At 49.2% G+C, this 20,172-nt stretch overlaps 2 protein-coding genes across 2 annotated transcripts in view; both read left to right on the top strand.

Moving 5' to 3' along the window:
• The window catches only part of TM9SF1 (transmembrane 9 superfamily member 1), a 43,320-nt gene extending 41,318 nt beyond the window's left edge, over positions 1-2,002 (top strand). The window contains exon 14 of the mRNA XM_053360470.1: positions 137-2,002. Coding sequence (XP_053216445.1) covers positions 137-530 — 394 coding nt within the window. The 3' untranslated portion in view covers positions 531-2,002. The remainder of the gene's footprint in view (positions 1-136) is intronic.
• Positions 2,003-4,613: 2,611 nt separating this feature from the next.
• The window catches only part of IPO4 (importin 4), a 52,720-nt gene continuing 37,161 nt past the window's right edge, over positions 4,614-20,172 (top strand). Inside the window, exons 1-11 of the mRNA XM_053362787.1 lie at positions 4,614-4,998; positions 8,612-8,698; positions 9,185-9,264; positions 9,409-9,450; positions 9,991-10,120; positions 12,482-12,661; positions 13,852-13,917; positions 15,882-15,983; positions 16,105-16,188; positions 17,284-17,445; positions 19,848-19,901. Of these exons, the coding sequence (XP_053218762.1) occupies positions 4,930-4,998; positions 8,612-8,698; positions 9,185-9,264; positions 9,409-9,450; positions 9,991-10,120; positions 12,482-12,661; positions 13,852-13,917; positions 15,882-15,983; positions 16,105-16,188; positions 17,284-17,445; positions 19,848-19,901 (1,056 nt within the window). The 5' untranslated portion in view covers positions 4,614-4,929. The remainder of the gene's footprint in view (positions 4,999-8,611; positions 8,699-9,184; positions 9,265-9,408; positions 9,451-9,990; positions 10,121-12,481; positions 12,662-13,851; positions 13,918-15,881; positions 15,984-16,104; positions 16,189-17,283; positions 17,446-19,847; positions 19,902-20,172) is intronic.

Genomic DNA, 20,172 nt, shown 5'->3' with positions numbered 1-20,172 from the left:
ATGTTTGATGTATTACAGTATTTTAATATTTTTTTGGGAAGCCACCCAGAGTGGCTAGGGAAGCGCAGCCAGATGGGCGGAGTATAAATAGTAAATTATTATTATTATTAAAATTATTATTTATTATCATTGGCAGCGCCATTTCTGTGGAGCTCTACTACATCTTTGCCACGGTGTGGGGCCGGGAGCAGTACACCCTATACGGAATCCTCTTCTTCGTCTTCGCCATCCTTCTCAGCGTCGGGGCCTGTATCTCCATCGCGCTCACCTACTTCCAGCTCTCGGGCGAGGACTACCGCTGGTGGTGGCGCTCCGTGCTCAGCGCGGGCTCCACTGGCCTCTTCATCTTCCTCTACTCCGTCTTCTACTACTCCCGCCGCTCCAACATGTCGGGCGCGGTGCAGACGGTGGAGTTCTTCGGCTACTCCCTCCTGACCGGCTACGTCTTCTTCCTCATGCTGGGCACCATCTCCTTCTTCGCCTCCCTCAAGTTCATCCGCTACATTTACGTCAACCTCAAGATGGACTGAGCGCCCGCCCCCTCCCTGCGCTCTCGTTGGCCGGCGCCAAGCTCTGCTTCCCCATTGGCTAGGACAGGCGCCGCTCAAAGGCCGGGCCTCCCGGTTGGCTGGGAGATCGGCCCGAGCTCGGGGAAACCGGGCTTTTAAACGATCCGTCTCTCTCGTCAGCTGGGATCGGTTTCCGAGAGCTCCCCAGCTCACCACAGTGGCGGTTGCTTGATCGCCGGGAAGCAGCAGGAAACAGGATCCAAAAGCCCTCCTATCCTGTTGGTCAGGGCCGCTGGCCCATCAGCGAACCTGTAATCTGGCCAATTAGCGGGCACTGCAACAAATCCCCCTCTTTCTTTCTTTTATAAAAAATAAATTGGTCGAAACTGCAGTTTGTGCGCTTTGGGGTGGGAATTATGGTTTGTTACTCCCTTTAAACGGGTTGAAATGTGACCAATCGGGTGAGCTCTCTTCCTATTGGCTGGGCGGCCTGGTCAGCTGACCAACGCCGGGCTCGGTTAGCCAATCGCGCTCCTTCCCTTCCAAAGGGAAGTTGGGCTCTTGGTGGCTGACCAGCCGGGAAACGGGGAAGATTGTTCTGCCTCAATCCGCTTCCTTCGGAGCTTTTATGCAATCGGGTGACAGGTCCCAGCCAATCGTATTCGAAATAAAAACTGGCCCCTACGAGGACCGGCAGGGCCGGCCCTGCAGATGGAAATTGCCCCAGCGACCGGCACCACCTTGTCCCTTGGGGTTTCCCCCCTATGGGATTCTTAATGCAGGAGAGAATTGGCGGGCGAAGGATTGGATCACGGTTTCCTCTGATCAGAGACCTTCATGGGGGCTAGGTTAAAATGGATCTCTCCATGTTGGAGGGGGACAGGGCCTTGGCGGGCCTTTCCCTGCAGCTTTTTAAGGATCCCCCTATTTGCACGTTGTGGGATAGGCTGCACCAGTGTTTGGGAATCCTCTATGTTGTTGGACTACAACTCCCATCGTCCACTGCCAGCTTCGCCAACGGTCACGGATGATGGGAGTTGTAGTCCAACATCTTCCGGCTTGGAGAACACCGGTTGATCCCTTCAGAAGGGGATCCGGCAAGGGATCCAGCCTCTTCAGTGGATTTGTTTCACCAGCTGCCGCCACCTCATGGACAAGGTAGTTCCCCTCCAGTCAGAGGCCTCCCTGCATTGCGAATACCTTTGCTCTGCCTCCCTCTCCTACATTGCCTCCTTTGTTACTCCCAAGGTGCCTGGGGCTGTTATAGTCTGGATGGGGGAAGAAGCTGTCTCTTCGCCTTCTGCCACAGTCAAGAAAATGCCTATAATTATATATGGAAATTATATATATGAGGAGTTATGTATATTTAGCAAGGATCGAAGCTAGGGTTTTGTTTTGTTTTTTTAATTTGATTTTTGTTTCGTTCCAGCCGTTTCTTTTTACAGATCTTGAAATTAAACTTTATTAATTAAAAAGAAAAAACCAAAAAACCTAGCTGCAAGACTCTCTGGCTGTCTCTTTATTTCTTTCTTGCATTTATACCCCACTATTTCCTTCAAGGAGCGTTTCCACCTCCATCGTTCAACCTGGACAGCAAGGGCCAACTCTGAGGGCCTTCTGGCGGTTCCCTCCCTGTGAGAAGTGAGGTTACAGGGAACCAGGCAAAGGGCCTTTTCGGTGGTGGCACCCGCCCTGTGGAACACCCTCCCATCAGATGTCAAGGAAATAAGCAACTATCTGACTATTAGAAGATATCTGAAGGCAGCCCTGTTTAGGGAAGTTTGATGTTTTATCGTCTTTTTAATATCCTGTTGGGAGCTGCCCAGAGTGGCTGGAGAAACCCAGCCAGATGGGTGGGGTATAAATAATAAATTATTATTATTATTATCATTATTACCGTATATTATAAGGAGCTCAAAGTGGTGTGAGGTGCGTCTTATGGAGCGAATGCGTGGTCCCTGGAGCTGAATTGCCCGGGGGTGAAAAACAGATAATTATTTATGTTTTTTGAAAGAGGGAACTGAGTGTTGAAACAAAGCTGCTGATCGCAAGCGAGATAAGGGACACTGGCAATAAAGGAGGCTGCCTGGGAGTGGGGAGGTAAAGACAGCAAACTTGCAAGGAGGGGAGAAAGGAAGACTAAATCAATGAGAGAAATGAGAAGAAAAGGAGGAGCAAAAAACTGCTCCAGCTAAGGAAAAGACACTACACCAAGGCAAACAAGAGGGAAGGGAGTGTTGAAAGGAAGAAGCGGATCGGTAAGGGATCGGGAGGGAGATAAGGGACTCTAGTGATAAAGGAGGCTGCCTGGGAGGGGGGAGGTAAAAGCCCATGGATCTTAAGGATTTTTACATTGGGTCACCCCAAATTCACCATCAGATCACATAGCATGTCCATGGCTACAGCCTGCACCAAAAAAATCACACGTCCACTGTTGCATGGGGCCGCAATGGCACAAAAACGTGGTTACAAAGCACGGTAGTTGATCTCTAAGGTGCTACTGGACATTTTTTAAAAAAAGTTTAATTATTTATTTCAACTGCATCAGACCAACACGGCTACCTACCTGAATCGCCCTCCTTCTGAAAGCCTACAGAGCCGCCAGGAGAGGTAGAGAAATATCTTGGGGTAAAAAATGAACCATGGGCTGGAATTAGCAACTATAAAGGTGAGGAAGATATCCATCGCTGGATGGAAGGATTTTGCTGGGCCATAGCTTTAACTATACGGACCTTTGTTGGCAAGGTGATGTCTCTGCTTTTTAAGATGCTGTCTAGGTTAGGATCCAAAATGCAGCAGTCTGATTGGTCCTAGAACAATAGGATCCAGAATGCAGCAGTCTGATTGGTCCTAGAACAATAGGATCCAGAATGCAGCAGTCTGATTGGTCCTAGAACAATAGGATCCAGAATGCAGCAGTCTGATTGGTCCTAGAACAATAGGGTCCAGAATGCAGCAGTCTGATTGGTCCTAGAACAATAGGATCCAGAATGCAGCAGTCTGATTGGCCCTAGAACAATAGGATCCAGAATGCAGCAGTCTGATTGGTCCTAGAACAATAGGATCCAGAATGCAGCAGTCTGATTGGTCCTAGAACAATAGGATCCAGAATGCAGCAGTCTGATTGGTCCTAGAACAATAGGATCCAGAATGCAGCAGTCTGATTGGTGCTAGAACAATAGGATCCAGAATGCAGCAGTCTGATTGGTCCTAGAACAATAGGGTCCAGAATGCAGCAGTCTGATTGGTCCTAGAACAATAGGATCCAGAATGCAGCAGTCTGATTGGTCCTAGAACAATAGGATCCAGAATGCAGCAGTCTGATTGGTCCTAGAACAATAGGATCCAGAATGCAGCAGTCTGATTGGTCCTAGAACAATAGGATCCAGAATGCAGCAGTCTGATTGGTCCTAGAACAATAGGATCCAGAATGCAGCAGTCTGATTGGTCCTAGAACAATAGGACCCAGAATGCAGCAGTCTGATTGGTCCTAGAACAATAGGACCCAGAATGCAGCAGTGTGGTCCACGGGAGCCACCCAGTCCAACTCCAGGTGGAACTGAACCTGCAACCTGATTGGCTTACAGGAGGATCCCAGAATTAGCCAATCAGTACAGTGGTACCTCGGGTTACATATGCTTCAGGTTACATACGCTTCAGGTTACAGACTCCGCTAACCCAGAAATAGTACCTCGGGTTAAGAACTTTGCTTCAGGATGAGAACAGAAATCGGGCTCCGGCGGAGCGGCAGCAGTGGGAGGCCCCATTAGCTAAAGTGGTGCTTCAGGTTAAGAACAGTTTCAGGTTAAGAACGGACCTCCGGAACGAATTAAGCACTTAACCCGAGGTACCACTGTATATAAAGCAGACATTTCGGAGGAACTCCCATACCTCACTGCTATGAGCTGAATAGAGAGCATGAAATCCCCACTCGACTCCGAGCATATTTCACAAAAAGAAATAGTTTAAAATAACGAGCATAAAAAAACCAACCAACCCCCAGATCCAGGACAGAGGGTGGCCAGTAGGTCCTCCCAGGGCAGCAGGGGGAGCCCGAGGCGCCGGAAGCACGCGTGGCGGAGCCCCTCTGTCCCCCGGAAGCGGCCGCCTTGTCTGCTCCACATGTGCTGGGAGTTCTGTAACCAACAGCTACTTGGGCTTCTTCGCCTGGCAGCTGCCGCCCTTCGCCTGTGGGGCTGAGCCTTCTCCCCCCATTTCTCTCTCTTTTTGGGGGGTGGGGGGGCCTGATATCTCCTCTGTCCATCCCTAGTGGGGCTTCCCCTCCCCATACAAGCCAGGGGTCTCCCTGCCCCACTTTTCAGTGGGGCTCCTTTCCCCCTATAACTTTATTATTTTTTATTTTCCCCCTCCCTCGTGTATATATATATCTCTATATACATATCCTTCGCCTCCCAGCGCAATGGCAACGGAGGAGCTGGAGAAGATACTGTCTGATTTGCTGCAGCCTGACAATGCCGTCATCCAACAGGTAGAGTTGGGCAGGAAAGTGTGGGGCGGCTGGGTTTGAAACAGCATCAGGATCCAGGCATTTCAGGGCAAGTAGGATATGTGAAATCCAGGCGGGCATGTGAGTGGTCAGGGCTTGGAAAAACCCCCGTCTTAAAAAAATAAATTAAAAGTATTTTTATAGTGTAATTTATGAATCGCTTGTTATTATTTTTGCATCTCTTGTCTCAAGGTGCCACCAAAATAATAGCCTTAGAAATAGCACACGAAAGACCTGGAGGTCTCATTTTAAGAGCTATTGGGAAATGAACCCTGAGGGACCACCTTACCTGGCTGGGAAAACTCGCCCAGGCAAATTTTTAAAAAAATGTTTTCAGATGTTTCTGGAAAGCACAGATAGTGGGCGCTGCTATGCAATCTCTAATGAGGTTTTAATTTGCATGCTTTGATTACGGATGTTTGTGCAACTGGTATCTGCGCTTGTAAGCTGCTTAGCAGACCATGTGGGCATAAATTATACCCTTTTAAAATGTGGCTCTTTTCTGGGGGGCAGGGAGTGTTTTTGGGTTGTTGTTTTTATTCTGATTATATATGTTGTGATCTTCCCTGTTTAGGGAAGTTTTTAATGACTGGTGTTTTAATGTGTTTTTAATCTTTGGTTGGACACCAGCCAGATGGACGGGGTATAAATAACAAATTATTATTATTATTATTATTATTATTATTATTATTATTATTATTATTATTACAGCCCTGAGTCCTTTGGATATACGGCGGTATATAAACTCAGTAATAATAATAATAATAATAATAATAATAATAATAATAATAATAAAATAAAATAAAAAGCAGGATAGGAATGGGACAGCAAGATGCAGAGAACTGATTTGAGGGATGCATAATACAGTGGTACCTCGGATTAAGTACTTAATTCGTTCCGGAGGTCCGTTCTTAACCTGAAACTGTTCTAAACCTGAAGCACCACTTTAGCTTTTGGGGCCTCTTGCTGCCGCCAGATCCCAATTTCTGTTCTTATCCTGGAGCAAAGTTCTTAACCCGAGGTACTATTTCTGGGTTAGCGGAGTCTGTACCCTGAAGCGTATGTAACCTGAAGCATCTGTAACCCAAGGTACCACTGTACAATCATACCTCGGGTTGAAGTTGCTTCAGGTTAAGCGCTCCGCAGTGACCTGGGAGTAACAAAATGCGTTACTTCTGGGTTTCGCCGCTCGCACATGCACAGCAGACGCTCAAAATGATGTCACGGGCATGCGCGGAAGCAGCGAATTGCGACACGCGCAGATGCACGGACGTGGGTTGCGTTCGTTTCAGGATGCAAACGGGGCTCTGGAACGGATCCCGTTCATAGCCAGAGGTACCACTGTAATGGCTCTACTGGATCAGGCTAGTGGCCCATCGAGTCCAGCATCCCCTTCGCAAAATGGCCAACTCGGATGCCTTAAACCCGCAAGCAGAATTTGAACGCAAGACACCTCTCTTCTGCGGTTTCCAGCAACTGGTAGTCGGAAGCCATGCTGACTGACTGTGGCAGCAGAGCATAGCCACTGTGGCTAAGTAGCCCTTCTCTGCGAATTTGCCTCATCCTCTTTTAAAGCCATCCAAGTTGGGGGCCATGACTGCCTCTTGTCTTGTGGGAGGGAGTTCCATTGTTTAACAATTCGCTGTGCAAAGAAGGATTTTATTTTATCTGTCCTGGATCTCCCTACATTCAACTTCCTTCAGTTTAATTGTTCTGAGAGAGGCGTCTGAGATAAAGGCTGGTCTTATTTGGGGGGGGGGCCCTCACAGGATATCCCAATGCTCCTTCTCCAAGTCAGTTAGTGTAATAGGCAGGGGAAATTTCCCCCCCTCCAAATAATCTTTATTAGTTTTCCGGTTACATACTCCACATACACATAATGCGTTTTATTTTACATTTATACTTGCTCCTAAGCGCAGACTTCCCTCCTTCCTTCTTCTGGTTTTTTATATCACATATAATTTTATCACATTATTTTCATCCATTTTGTATACTGTTATTCATTTTCCATATTTGTCCGTAGTATATCCATAAACAAATAAATCCTCCTGTTTATACAATTATTGTTGTCTGTCTGTATTTATTTACAACTACTGTTAGTTATATTAATCTCCTTATACGTTTTGCTTCTTATTATTTTCATTATCCATCACTTTTCTTAAATCTTTCCCTTTATGAGGTTTATTTTCAATTCTACTGGTTTCACTATTTCATCTTATCTTTCCTATATACGACACAAAATTTTCCCACTCTTTTTGAAGAAATTTTGCTGGTGGGTAGCCTTACCTTAAGGGACGCGGGTGGCGCTGTGGGTTAAACCACAGAGCCTAGGACTTGCCGATCAGAAGGTCGCCGGTTCGAATTCCTGTGACGGGGTGAGCTCCCGTTGCTCGGTCCCTGCTCCTGCCAACCTAGCAGTTCAAAAGCACGTCAAAGTGCAAGTAGATAAATAGGTACCGCTCCGGTGGGAAGGTAAACGGCGTTTCCGTGCGCTGCTCTGGTTCGCCAGAAGCGGCTTAGTCATGCTGGCCACATGACCCGGAAGCTGTATGCCGGCTCCCTTGGCCAATAAAGCGAGATGAGCGCCACAACCCCAGAGTCGGCCACGACTGGACCTAATGGTCAGGGGTCCCTTTACCTTTACTAGCCTTACCTTAGGACCCCTAGATCTGAAACCGCTCCTTGTCTATGGACTCAGGAGTTGCCACTGGCTGGCTGCCTCAGTCATGCTATTTGTAAAATGGCAAATCACAGCAGCTGCCTCTTCGGAGCTGTTGTGAAATACAAATTCCTTTGCATGGAAGCCATTGATTTTTTAAAAATAAAAATAAAGGACCAGTTTAGGGCATCCTGTCCCTCTGGGTATAGCAGAAACCTATGCTGCATGAGAAATAACATGACATGGTTATTTATGTACGCCACTACTGCGCCCCATGTTTTGTTAGCCGCAAAATAGAAAACCAGTGAGGTCCCAACTGAAGAAGAATAGCAACTTAAGCTTATGGAAGATGCGCAGCTTGCAGACTTAACATACAGAATAAGAGCACAGGAAGAACATACGTTTAGAGAAGATTGGAAAACGTTTATTGAATATATTATTACTTATTTATTAAATTTATATACCGCCCTACACCCAGAGGTCTCAGGGCGGTTCACAGGATATATGGGAAATAACTGTAAACTTGAAAATGTTGGCAGCATTAAGATAAACTCAACAGTGTCGATTAAGTTTTGATGGATGTAATGATGGAATACTGAATGGTTTAGTTTAGGTAAAATATGCAGGGGTTTGTGATATGCAAAATGAACCATGGAAGGAGAAGAAGGGAAGTCACTGATATTTTAAGGATGTTTAAAGGAGTATTCTAAATTGTAAAACTGAAAATGTAATAAAAATTATATATATGAAAAGAGAGAAACGGCACGGCTGTACTCTGCAGTGACTGAACTGAAGCTTTGGGTCAGTGCATCTGGTTGTTGACCAGAACTTTGGTGGTTCGAGTCCCCCAGGGACTGCAGTGGGCAGGATTTTGCAGCGGGTTGGTCTAGATGACCCTCCGGGATCCCTTCCGAGTCTGTCATTCTTCCTCCTCAGGCTACAGCCCAGTTGAAAGAGGCCCTGAAGCATCCTTTGGCACTGTCCCACCTCTGTCAGGTGATGTCCAGCTCTCAGAACCCGCAGGTAAGACCCTGCAGGGCTTAGCCCAGGGATGGGGGATCTGGGGGTTCCTTCGTGGACTACAAACTCCCCACCTCCAACCATTGGGTGTGCTGGCTGGGGGTAATGGGAGTCCAACAATCCCCGGAAGGCCACAGGTTAAGTACCGTATTTTTCGCTCCATAAGAAGCACTTTTTCCCTCCCTAAAAAGTAAGGGGAAACTTGTGTGCGTCTCATGGAGCGAATGCAGGCGGGAGGCTCTGCTCAGCGCTCCCTTTAAAGAGCGTGTGTGCGGCTCTTGGGGGCTTTTCCCCGAGGAGGGAGAAGGGCAGCCCGTCAGTCCCTTCTCCCACCTTGCAGAAAAGCCCCCAAGAGCCGCACACACGCTCCGCATGGCTCTTTAAAGGGAGTGCGGCTCTTTGGGGTGAGCCAGTCTGCACACCTTACCGCCCTTCCTCCTGTGTCCCCACCGGCCTCTCCCATTTGCCTCTTGTCTCCTCCACCCCCAGATCCGGCAGTTTGCCGCCGTGTTGGTGAGAAGGCGCCTAACCAAACACTGGCGGAAGATCAATGCGGCCGACCAAGACATGTAAGTCTGGAGGAGGAAGGCATTCTGGGGAGTGTAGAAGGGAAAGACGGGTGTGGGGTTGACTTGGAGCAGCTCCTGCTTCACAACTCACTCCCATTCCCAAGCTAAAATTTAACCCCAACCCTGAAATCTTCTCTCTTCCAGGCTCAAGACGCTGGTGCTGTCCACCCTGCAGAAGGAAACGGAGTGAGTGTTCATATATAGTATAATAATTATTATTATTATAACTTATTATTTATTCCCCAGCCACTCTGGGCAGCTTCCAACAAAATATTAAAATACAATAGTCTGTTAAACATTAAAAGCTTCCCTGAACAGGGCTGCCTTCAGATGTCTTCTAAAAGTCAGATAGTTGCTTATTTCCTTGACATCTGGTGGGAGGGCGTTCCACAGGGTGGGTGCCACTACCGAGAAGGTCCTCTGCCTGGTTCCCTGTAACCTCACTTCTCTCAGGGAGGGAACTGCCAGAAGGCCCTCGGCACTGGACCTCGGTGTCTGGGCTGAACAATGGGGGTGGAGACGCTCCTTCAGGTATACTGGGCCGAGGCCGTTTAGGGCTTTCAAGGTCAGCACCAATAATTTGAATTGTGCTCAGAAACGTACTGGGAGCCAATGTGGTCTTTCAGGACCGGTGTTATGTGGTCTCGACGGCCGCTCCCAGTCCCCAGTCTGGCTGCCTCATTCTCAGCCTCTCTCCTCCCCCCCCCCCAATATCTTCTTTTCCAGCCATAAGGTCTCTCTAGGTCTGGCCCAGCTGGCTGCCGTCATTCTGAAGAACGAGAAGCTGGAGAAATGGCCACAGATGCTCCAGCTCATCCAGCGTGGGGCGCGCTCGCAGGACCCCACCCAGTGCGAGGTACGGGGGGGGTTCAAGGGGTCTTGCTTCCCTTCTCTCAGCTTGGTCCCCCAGCTGCGGTTTGGACCTGGCGGAGACAGCCGTGGCTTGTAGGCAGGTTGCGCTCTGCTAACCTCTTTACGCTGGTTTATTTAACAAAATTTGGGTGCCGCTTGGTCAAATGCAAGAGGCCTCTTAAGCGCTTCACAGAATACAGTCTAGAATATCGATTAGGAAAACCTATAAAAGGAAACATTAAAAACAAGTTGCATGTTGTGATGGGATGGTGAGCTGCTTGTGCGTAAAATCCTAGTCCCTCAGAGTTTGGCTAAGTCCACAAACCTCTGTCTGTGACGGAGCGCCTTAAGCATGGCTCCATCAGTCGCTCGTTGAATCGGACAGTGGGCGTTTACGGAACTTCTTCCAGCATAAAAGCTCCTTAACGGAAACGCGTCTTCTGGACTCTCGGCGTGACAGTTTCCGGCGAGGAGTGGGTGTCCCTACAGGAGGTCCTGAAACCTCCCCACTGTTTTCGCTTGAAGTGTCTCTGAGCCCTCCCTCCGACTCACTTTCCCTTGGAACTCCACTTCTCCCCCTGCTGGTCCCCTCCTCAGCTGAATGGTCTCTCTCACCCTCCGTGAGCCCTTTCACCTCCTGCGTCTCAGATGGCAGTTCCCTGACACATGTATATGTATGTGACTGTGGATGTAGATAGATGACTAGAAATAGGTTTGGACTATGGGGAAAACAGCGGCACAGATTTAGTGGTTTTTTTAAAAATGGCATTTAAAATAAAATATATAATTTATTGTTTCATACTTTTTTAAATTTATTGTTCTATGTGTCTTTCCCCCCCCTGTGAGCTGCTTGGAGTGCTTCTGTTACAGGATGGCTATGAAAATGTAGTAAAAAATAAGAATCAAGTATCCTTTGAGGAGAGACACGAGTGGCGCTGTGGGTTAAACCACAGAGCTTGCCGATCAGAAGGTTGGCAGTTTGAATCCCCGTGACGGGGTGAGCTCCCGTTGCTCGGTCCCTGCTCCTGCCAACCTAGCAGTTCGAAAGCACCTCAAAGTGCAAGTAGATAAACAGGTACCGCTCCGGCGGGAAGGTAAACGGCGTTTCCGTGCGCTGCTCTGGTTCGCCAGAAACGGCTTCATCATGCTGGCCACATGACCCGGAAGCTGTATGCCGGCTCCCTCGGCCAGGAAAGCGAAATGAGTGCCGCAACCCCAGAGTCGGCCACGACTGGATCTAAGGGTCAGGGGTCCCTTTACCTTTACCTTTATCCTTTGAGCGGAAAAAAAACCCCACTGTAGAATTGAGGCATTCCTAACGGCCCTCAAATTTCCTTAAAATAATAATACCGCATTTACTTGAATCTAACGTGCACCTCCCCCCCAAAAAAAATTATGCGAAAATTAAGGCACGCATTAGGTTCAACGGCACGTTTGCATTCACCAGCAAATACTTTTTTGGGGGTGGATTCAAGGTTCTGAAAACAGAGTTGTGCATTAGATTCGATGGCGCATGAGACTTGAGTACCGTATTTTTCGCCCCATAGGACGCACCTGCCCATAGGACGCATCAAGTTTTTTGGGGGGGAAATAAAGAAAAAAAAATTTATTTCCCCCCCAGGTGCTTGTGGGGCCGGCAGCGGGGAGAAGCGCCTTGAGATCAGGTCCGGGGACAGCGGGGAGACGCGCTGCGCCTCCCAGCTGTCCCCGGAGCTTGCGGGGCAGGCAGCGGGGAGAAGCGCTCTTCTCCCCGCCGCCCGCCTTGAGATCAGGTCCGGGGACAGCAGGGAGACGCGCTGCGCCTCCCAGCTGTCCCCGGATCTTGCGGGGCGGGCAGCGGGGAGAAGCGCTCTTCTCCCCGCCGCCCGCCTTGAGATCAGGTCCGGGGACAGCACGGAGACGCGCTGCGCCTCCCAGCTGTCCCCGGAGTTTGCGGGGCAGGCAGCGGGGAGAAGCGCTCTTCTCCCTGCCGCCCGCCTTCAGATCAGGTCTGGGGACAGCGGGAAGACGCGCTGCGCCTCCCCACTGTCCCCGGAGCTTGCAGGGCTGGCGGCGGGGTCTCCCCGCCGTCAGCCTCCAAGCCACTTCGGGAGACAGCGGGATGGCAGCGTTCCGCCTCCCTCTGTCCCCCGACCTTGTGGGGCTGGCGCTGGGGCTCTCCTGAAGCCTGGAGAGCGAGAGGGGTCGGTGCGCACCGACCCCTCTCGCTCTCCAGGCTTCAGCAAAAGCCTGCATTTGCCCCATAGGATGCACACACATTTCCCCTTCATTTTTGGAGGGGAAAAAGTGCGTCCTATTGGGCAAAAAATACAGTAAATACAGTAATAAGCCCTAAAGGGACTTTTGCGCCCCCTTCTGGCCGCAGGTGGGATTGCTGCTTCTGCATTCCGCCCTGGAACTGGATCCCGAGGTGTTCGCTCCGCACTTCAAGGAACTCCTGCGCCTATTTCACCAGACACTCAACCAGCGCAACCAGCCAGCCACCCTTTACTACTCCCTGCGAAGCCTCAGCACCATGGTCCCTGTGCTGGGCTCCGACAAGATGGTGAGTCCGTCGCTATTTCTTCTTTTTTTAAAAAAAATAATAATTAATGATGCTTTTCGGATCTATCCATCTCACTAATTTTACAATCATTTTAACATTTCAAAACTCGACTTCCTTCCCCCTCTTTCTGTGGTTCCTTAAATTTATATTTAATATCTTCTGCATATCCTAATTCATTTAATTTGCTCATTTATTCATCTTTTTAAAATATCCCGTATTTTTTGCTCTATAAGATGCACCAGACCACAAGACGCACCTAGTTTTTGGAGGAGGAAAGCAAGAAAAAAAATATTCTGAATCTCAGAAGCCAGAACAGCAAGAGGGATCGCTGCGCAGTGAAAGCAGTAATCCCTCTTTCTGTTCTGGCTTCTGGGATAGCTGCGCAGCCTGCATTCGCTCCATAAGACGCACACACATTTCCCCTTACTTTTTAGGAGGGAAAAAGTGAGTCTTATAGAGGAAAAAATACGGTATACACTTATAAAACTGCAGGTTATTACAATAATGCTGCCAATGTTCTTTTGCAGTTTATCTGTAAATGGTCAATAAACCATTTCCATTCTTTTATAAAAAGTTTGTTGTCTTGATTTCTTATTCTTCCGGTAAGTTTCACAATTTCTGTATATTCCACAAGTTTTTGTATCCATTCTTCCTTTGCAGGGACTTCTGCTTCTTTCCATTTTGGGGCGAGTAACATTTTTGCCGCTGTAGTCGAGTACATGAATAAGTTTCTGTACAGTTTTGGTGGTTCTGTCCCTATAATTCCCAAAAGGAAAGCTTCTGGGTTTTTTTTACAAATGTTCTTTTAAACATCCTTTCCAATTCATTATATATCATTTCCCGGTAAGCTTTAACCTTACTACAAGACTGCCACATAGGATAAAAAGAACCTTCTTTCTCTTTACATTTCCAACACTTATTTGATTTGGATTTATACATTTTTGCTAATTTAATTGGTGTTAGACACCATTGATATATCATTTTCATATAATTTTCTCTTAGACCATAACATGCTGTGAATTTTATATCCACATTCTACAGTCATTCCCACGCTTCCATGTCTATATTATGACCAGTATCTATTGCCAATGTATCATTAGATCTGCTTCTATTTCTTTAGCTATTTTTCAGTGTACAAGGATTCACCATTTTGTTTCTTAATTGTCTCCTGCTCTTCCTTCCCCTCTCAGAATCTGATGTCTTCCATGATGCCTAAGGTGATTGCAGCCATCCGGGAACTGATCTCTGTTAATGAGGTGGGTGCTGTGTGTGTGTGGGTGTGGGTGTGTGGGTGTGTGTGTGTGTGAGAGAGAGAGAGAGAGAGAGAGAGATGCACTTTGCTGCTCTGTGTTTCAGAGATTATTATTTGTACCCCGCCCACCTGGCTGGATTTCCCCAGCCATTCTGAGTGGCTCCCAAAAGAATAATAAAAACACGATTGTCAGGGAACTGCCATCGGAGCCAGAGGCGGAGGGAAGGCTCCAGAGGGATGCCGGAGAGGGTCCCAGCAGGCAGAGAGGCAGCCCATCTGCTGGGGAAGGAAATCAGCGTAACACCAGTGGAGAAGGGGGGCAGATGGGGGAATCGGAGAGGAGGCTCCAGGACTCTTCACTGGACACCAGCGGAGACAGCACGGGTGCTCCGCTGCCCACACCCTCCCTGCGCAGAAGACTTCCGCGCAGGGAGAGTAGGAGGAGACTTGGTGTCAAATAACTTCTTTGCTGGAAGAAGTTCAAGAAACGCCCACTGACGGATTCTGCCAGCGACTGAAACAGCCACGAAGTGAAGGGCTGTCCAGACAGAAAGGGTTCAACCAGGTAACCTAGCCAGGAGTGGCGGCAACTTACGCACGAGCAACCCCTATAACCATTACAACGATAAAACATCAAACATTAAAAACTTCCCTACAACTTCTCAACAACTCTTTGGCTTCCTAATAATAATAATAATAATAATATATTATTTATACCCCACCCATCTGACTGAGTTTCCCCAGCCACTCTGGGCGGCTCCCAATCAAGTGTTAAAAACAGTACAGCATTAAATATTTAAAACTTCCCTAAACAGGGCTGCCTTCAGATGTCTTCAGATTTCCTTCACATATGAAGGGAGGGCGTTCCACAGGGCGGGCGCCACTACCAAGAAGGCCCTCTGCCTGGTTCCCTGTAACCTCACTTCTCGCAGGGAGGGAACCGCCAGAAGGCCCTCGGTGCTGGACCTCAGGGTCTGGGCTGAACGAAGGGGGTGGAGACGCTCCTTAAGGTATATTGGGCCTTTGAGGCCGTTTAGGGCTTTCAAGGTAAGCACCAACACTTTGAATTGTGCTCGGAAACGTACTGGGAGCCAGTGCAGATCTCTCAGAACTGGTGTTATGTGGTCCTGGCGGCCACTCCCAGTCACCAGTCTAGCTGCCTAAAAAAAGCTCAACAACTCTAGTCCATCGACAATGGGTAGATGATTGCCAGTTTTTTTATACAGTGGATGCTCAGGTTGAGAACGTGATCCGTGCAGGATGCACATTCGCAACCCGCAGCGGCACGTCTGCGCACGCACGGGTTGCAATTCAGCGCTTCTGCACATGCACAAAGCGCAGTTTAGCGCTTCTGCGCACGCGCAACCCCCAAAACCCGGAATTAACCTGTTCCGGTACTTCCAGGTTTCGGCGGGTCCGTAACCCGAAAAAACGCAACCTGAAGCGTCTGTAACCCAAGGTATGACTGTACTGTGAGTAGATTGCAAACTCGTGGGAGTTGAACGTCCCTGTTTTGTGTTTTCAATATTCTGTTGGGAGCCGCCCAGAGTGGGGTGGGTGGAGTATAAATAATGTCTTCTTCCTCTTCCTCCTCCTCCTCTTCTTCCTCTTCTTCTTCTACTGTGATACTACCTGGACCCAGGGGCCTGACCCTGCGTAAGGCAGCTGAGCTCGTTTCGTACATATGACCTGTGTACCAAAATTGTTTGTTTGCTTGCTTGTTTCTTATCTGCCCGTCATCGTCAGGTTGCAGCCATAAAGTGCAATACATTTTGAAACAACAAGATGTCGGGCTTTGTGGCCTCCATGTGTCCGTTTGGCCTTAGATAGCGCTCTTATTTCTTTGTTTCTCCTCGCTCCACAACCTTTTTATTTTATTTTTTTGTATATAATTTTTATTTTCTGCTTTACACTTTAAAATACTCATTTTAAATCCTCAAGATATCAATGACTCCCCAACCCTTTTAGACCCACGCTGGCGAAGTGATGGAGGTTTTCGACGAGCTCATGGAGACCGAAGTGTCCATCATCGTGCAGCATCTCTCGGCGGTCGTTGGCTTCTGCCTGGAGGTCAGTGGGCGGATGCGCTTGGTCTGGCTCCCCTTCCTCCCCTGCGCTCTGGCTCCCCCTTCAGGTTGGAGCCGGAACTGAGCTTCGGAACATGGACCAAAATCTCTTTCCTCGCTCCCAGGTGGCCTCCAACCAATCACTGGGCGACAACCTCCGGGTGAAGGCTTTGTCCTGCATCAGCTTCCTTATCAAACTCAAGGGCAAGGTCAGTGTGAGCAAAAGAGCGGGGCGACTCTTCCTGGGTTGCCTGCTCCCCTTCCCCACCCATGCGGTGGAACTTTTCCGGCAGATCTTTGCCTGTGCCTTGACCCTGCAGTGGGTGGGACTGGCACCCTGTCAATCCCCTGGCGTCATGGCGATACTGGGTGATTGGCAGGAGAGTGGTCCCACCCACAGTTGTTGCATGGGCTCAGTCCTGCTTCCGGCCAGGGTGGATTTGGTTTAAATCAAATTGATTTAAATCACGATTTAAATTACTCGTCAGTAAGACTTGATTTAAATCATTCTTATTTTTACAGGAAGGCTCATTCCTGCCGGGATCATCTTAATACTGTATTTTCCGCCCTATAAGATGCACCAGACGATAAGACGCACCTAGTTTTTGGAGGAGGAAAACAAGAAAAAAAATATTCTGAATCCCAGAAGCCAGAACAGCAAGAGGGATCTGGCTTCTGGGATACCTTCTTGATGTTCTGGCTTCTGGGATAGCCGCCGAAGCCTCTCCCGGGCAGCGGGATGAAGGCTCCCCATGCCAGGAAGAGGCTGTGCGCGGCTAAGCTGCCCTCTATCCCTTCCCCCACCTCCTGCAAAAGCCAGCCAAGAGCTGTGCCCTCTTTAAAGGGAGTGCGTTTCCTGCGGGCTTTTCTAGGATGTGGGAGAATGACAGCCTGTCACTGACGGGCTGCCCTTCTCCCTCCTCAGGGAAAAGCCCGCAAGAGCCGCGCAGAGCGTGTGTGCGGCTCTTGGGGGCTTTTCCCGCCTGCCTCCCGCCTGCATTCGCTCCATAAGACGCACACACATTTCCCCTTACTTTTTAGGAGGGAAAAAGTGCGTCTTATGGAGCGAAAAATACAGTATTTACAGCCAGGTGAAGGTTTCCTTTTTGGAATCATACATTTTCAGAGTAGTTTTTACAGCTACATCAAAAATGACTGATTTGGTTATTCTATTAGAAATACACAGACCGATAATTATGAAATTATTGTGAGGTTTAATAGGATAACTGTCTATATTTGGACAACTCTGCTGTACTTTATTGGAAGGAGGAAAAAAAAACCACTCCTTCCTCCTCTCTGCCCAGGCTATCCTGAAGCACAAGCTCCTCTCTCCCATCCTGAACGCCCTCTTCCCCATCATGAGTGCAGAGCCGCCGCCGGGCCAGATGGATGCGGAGGACGAGCAGACGGAGGAAGACATCGAGGACAGGGCCGAAGTCCAGACTCCCAAGCACTTTGCAGCCCAGGTCCTCCGTGGGTGACGGCTTCTTAAAGTCCCAGCATGATCCTGGCCTTCCCCCCCTGAGCATAAGACTTCCCTTTCTCTCTTGGGAACCCCGTTTGGCCTTGTTTTCCGCTGAGGTGTCCTGGTTGGAAGCAGAAGGATGGTGGGAGTCACCAGCAGGGGAACCCCCAGGGGAAGAAGGCTCAGAGCCCGGGGAGCGGTGGTGGGACGACAATAAGAATTATTATTATTATTATTATTATTATTATTATTATTATTTCTACCCCGCCCTCCCCAGCCAACGCCGGGCTCAGGGCGGCTAACAAGCAATAATAAAAACAAGCTGAATGAATACAACTTAAAAACAAGATTAAAATACAACATTAAAATATTGAAAAATTAAAATATTAAAATGCAGCCTCATCACAGGAGGAGAAAGAAAAAAGAAAGAGGGGGAGGGAATCAAATTGGCTCCAAGCCAAAGGCCAGGCGGAACAACTCTGTCTTACAGGCCCTGCGGAAAGAAATCAGATCCTGCAGGGCCCTGGTCTCATGAGGCAGAGCGTTCCACCAAGTCGGGGCCAGTGTTGAAAAGGCCCTGGCTCTGGTTGAAGCTAATCTGACTTCCTTAGGGCCCGGGACCTCTAGGGTGTTGCTATTTATGGACCTTGAGGCTCTCCGTGGGGCATTCTGGGAGAGGCAGTCCCGTAGGTACGAGGGTCCTAGGCCGTGAAGGGCTTTAAAGGTCAAAAGCAGCACCTTAAATCTGACCCTGTACTCCACCGGGAGCCAGTGCAGCTGGGAAAGCACTGGGTGAATATGCTCCCATGGCAGGGACCCCGTGAGGAGCCTCGCTGCAGCATTCTGCACCCGCTGGAGTTTCTGGGACAGCTTCAAGGGCAGCCCCGCGTAGAGCGAATTACAGTAGTCAAGCCTGGAGGTGACTGTTGCATGGATCACTGTGGCCAGGTCGGGGCGGGAAAGGTAAGGGACCAATGCGCGGTCATAGGGAAAAGAGGGAGCAGACTGGGAAGAGGAGGTGTTGGAAACCAAAGAGGCGACAGGACTTAGTGAGCTGGGAGAGTCTGTGGCAGAGAGAGTCCAGAATCAGAGGTAGAAGCTGAAGCAGGAGAGGAAGGGAGGCCAAGAGGCAGAGATGGAACAGGCTGGTGAAGAGCCATGGATGTTTCCCTCTCCTGCTGCAACAAGCTGGTCTCTCCGATGGTCTCCCAGAACCAGAAGAGAGCTGAAATGGGCAGGGCAGTGGCAGGCCATAGTCTCAGATTGCTTGGGAAAAGCCCCGGAAAGGAGGGCACTTAAGACGGCTGTGGGAAGGCGGGGATTTTCCGTCTTGGAAACGGATTCGTTAGACCATACCTCCTGGGGATGTGCTGCTGTGCCCATTAGGCCTGACGCTCAGCCAAGTTTGCGAAGATTTATGTTTGCACACTGGTACCTTGGTTCTTGAATTTAATCCGTTCCGGGAGTCAGTTTGACTCCCGGAACTGTCCGAAAACCAAGGCGCGGCTTCCGATTGGCTGCGGGAACTTCCTGCACTCAAGCGGAAGTCGCGTTGGACGTTCGGCTTCCAAAAAACGTTTGCAAACCGGAACACTCGCTTCCGGGTTTGCGGCGTTCGGGAGCCGATTTTTTCAGGAGCCAAGCCATTCGAGAACCAAGGAACCACTGTACTAACAATCTCCAACTTTGGCAATGCGATTTGCTGCCAGCTTTGACGCGGGTGGCGCTGTGGGTTAAACCACAGAGCCTAGAGCTTGTTGATCAGAAGGTCAGCGGTTCGAATCCCCCAACAGGGTGAGCTCCCGTTGCTCTGACCCTGCTCCTGCCAACCTAGCAGTTCGAAAGCACGTCAAATTGCAAGGAGATAAATAGGTACTGCTCCGGCGGGAAGCTAAACGGTGTTTCCGTGCGCTGTTCTGCTTTGCCAGAAGCGGCTTAGTCATGCTGGCCACATGACCTGGAAGCTGTACGCCGGCTCCCTCGGCCAGTAAACCCCAGAGACGTCCGCGACTGGACCTAATGGTCAGGGGTCCCTTTACCTTTACCTTCTCTTTGACAAGTACATGCCTCTTGGTTTCGGACCAAGTCCCAGCATGCCTTGGGGTTCTCCCTTCATTGGGCGGCATGCCTCTTCCACATTCAATCCCAGAATTCCCTGGGTTCTCTCTGGCCTCCCAGCATGCCTTGGGCTTCTCCCTTCAGTGGGCGACATGCCTCTTCCACGTTCAATCCCAGAATTCCCTGGGCTCTCTCTGGCCTCCCAGCATGCCTTGGGCTTCTCCCTCCTGAGTCTGGTCCTGCCTTGCCCTCTCAGGAGAGACCCCTACTGGGGTCACCCCTTGGCCTCCTTTCTTTCCCAGCACCCCCCTCTTCTCATGTTGTCCCTGTCTCTCCTCAAAACAGGTGGTGGACATGCTGGCACTGCACCTTCCCCCAGAGAAGCTGTTCCCCCAGCTGGTGAGTTGTTCCTGGCAACGTTAAGAGTGGAATTGGAAAACAAGGTTCCAACCAGAAGGCTTGGCTGTGTTTTGAGTAATTTCGCAGGTGGTAAAATACTTTCTCTTCATTCCAAGATGAGGATAATTAATCAAATACAGGGTAAAAAAATAGAAATACTCGAAACCGTAATGAAGCAGAAGGAAGTCAACAACACAATAAATTGAAAAAGGATTCAACCCAAAACGAAAGTTATAATGTATAAACAACATCAACATTGGTTTGAACTATA

The sequence above is a fragment of the Podarcis raffonei genome, chromosome 13, assembly GCF_027172205.1.
Source record: "Podarcis raffonei isolate rPodRaf1 chromosome 13, rPodRaf1.pri, whole genome shotgun sequence".
In the NCBI taxonomy this organism is placed as follows: domain Eukaryota; kingdom Metazoa; phylum Chordata; class Lepidosauria; order Squamata; family Lacertidae; genus Podarcis; species Podarcis raffonei.
This window is presented reverse-complemented; position numbering and strand designations above follow the sequence as displayed.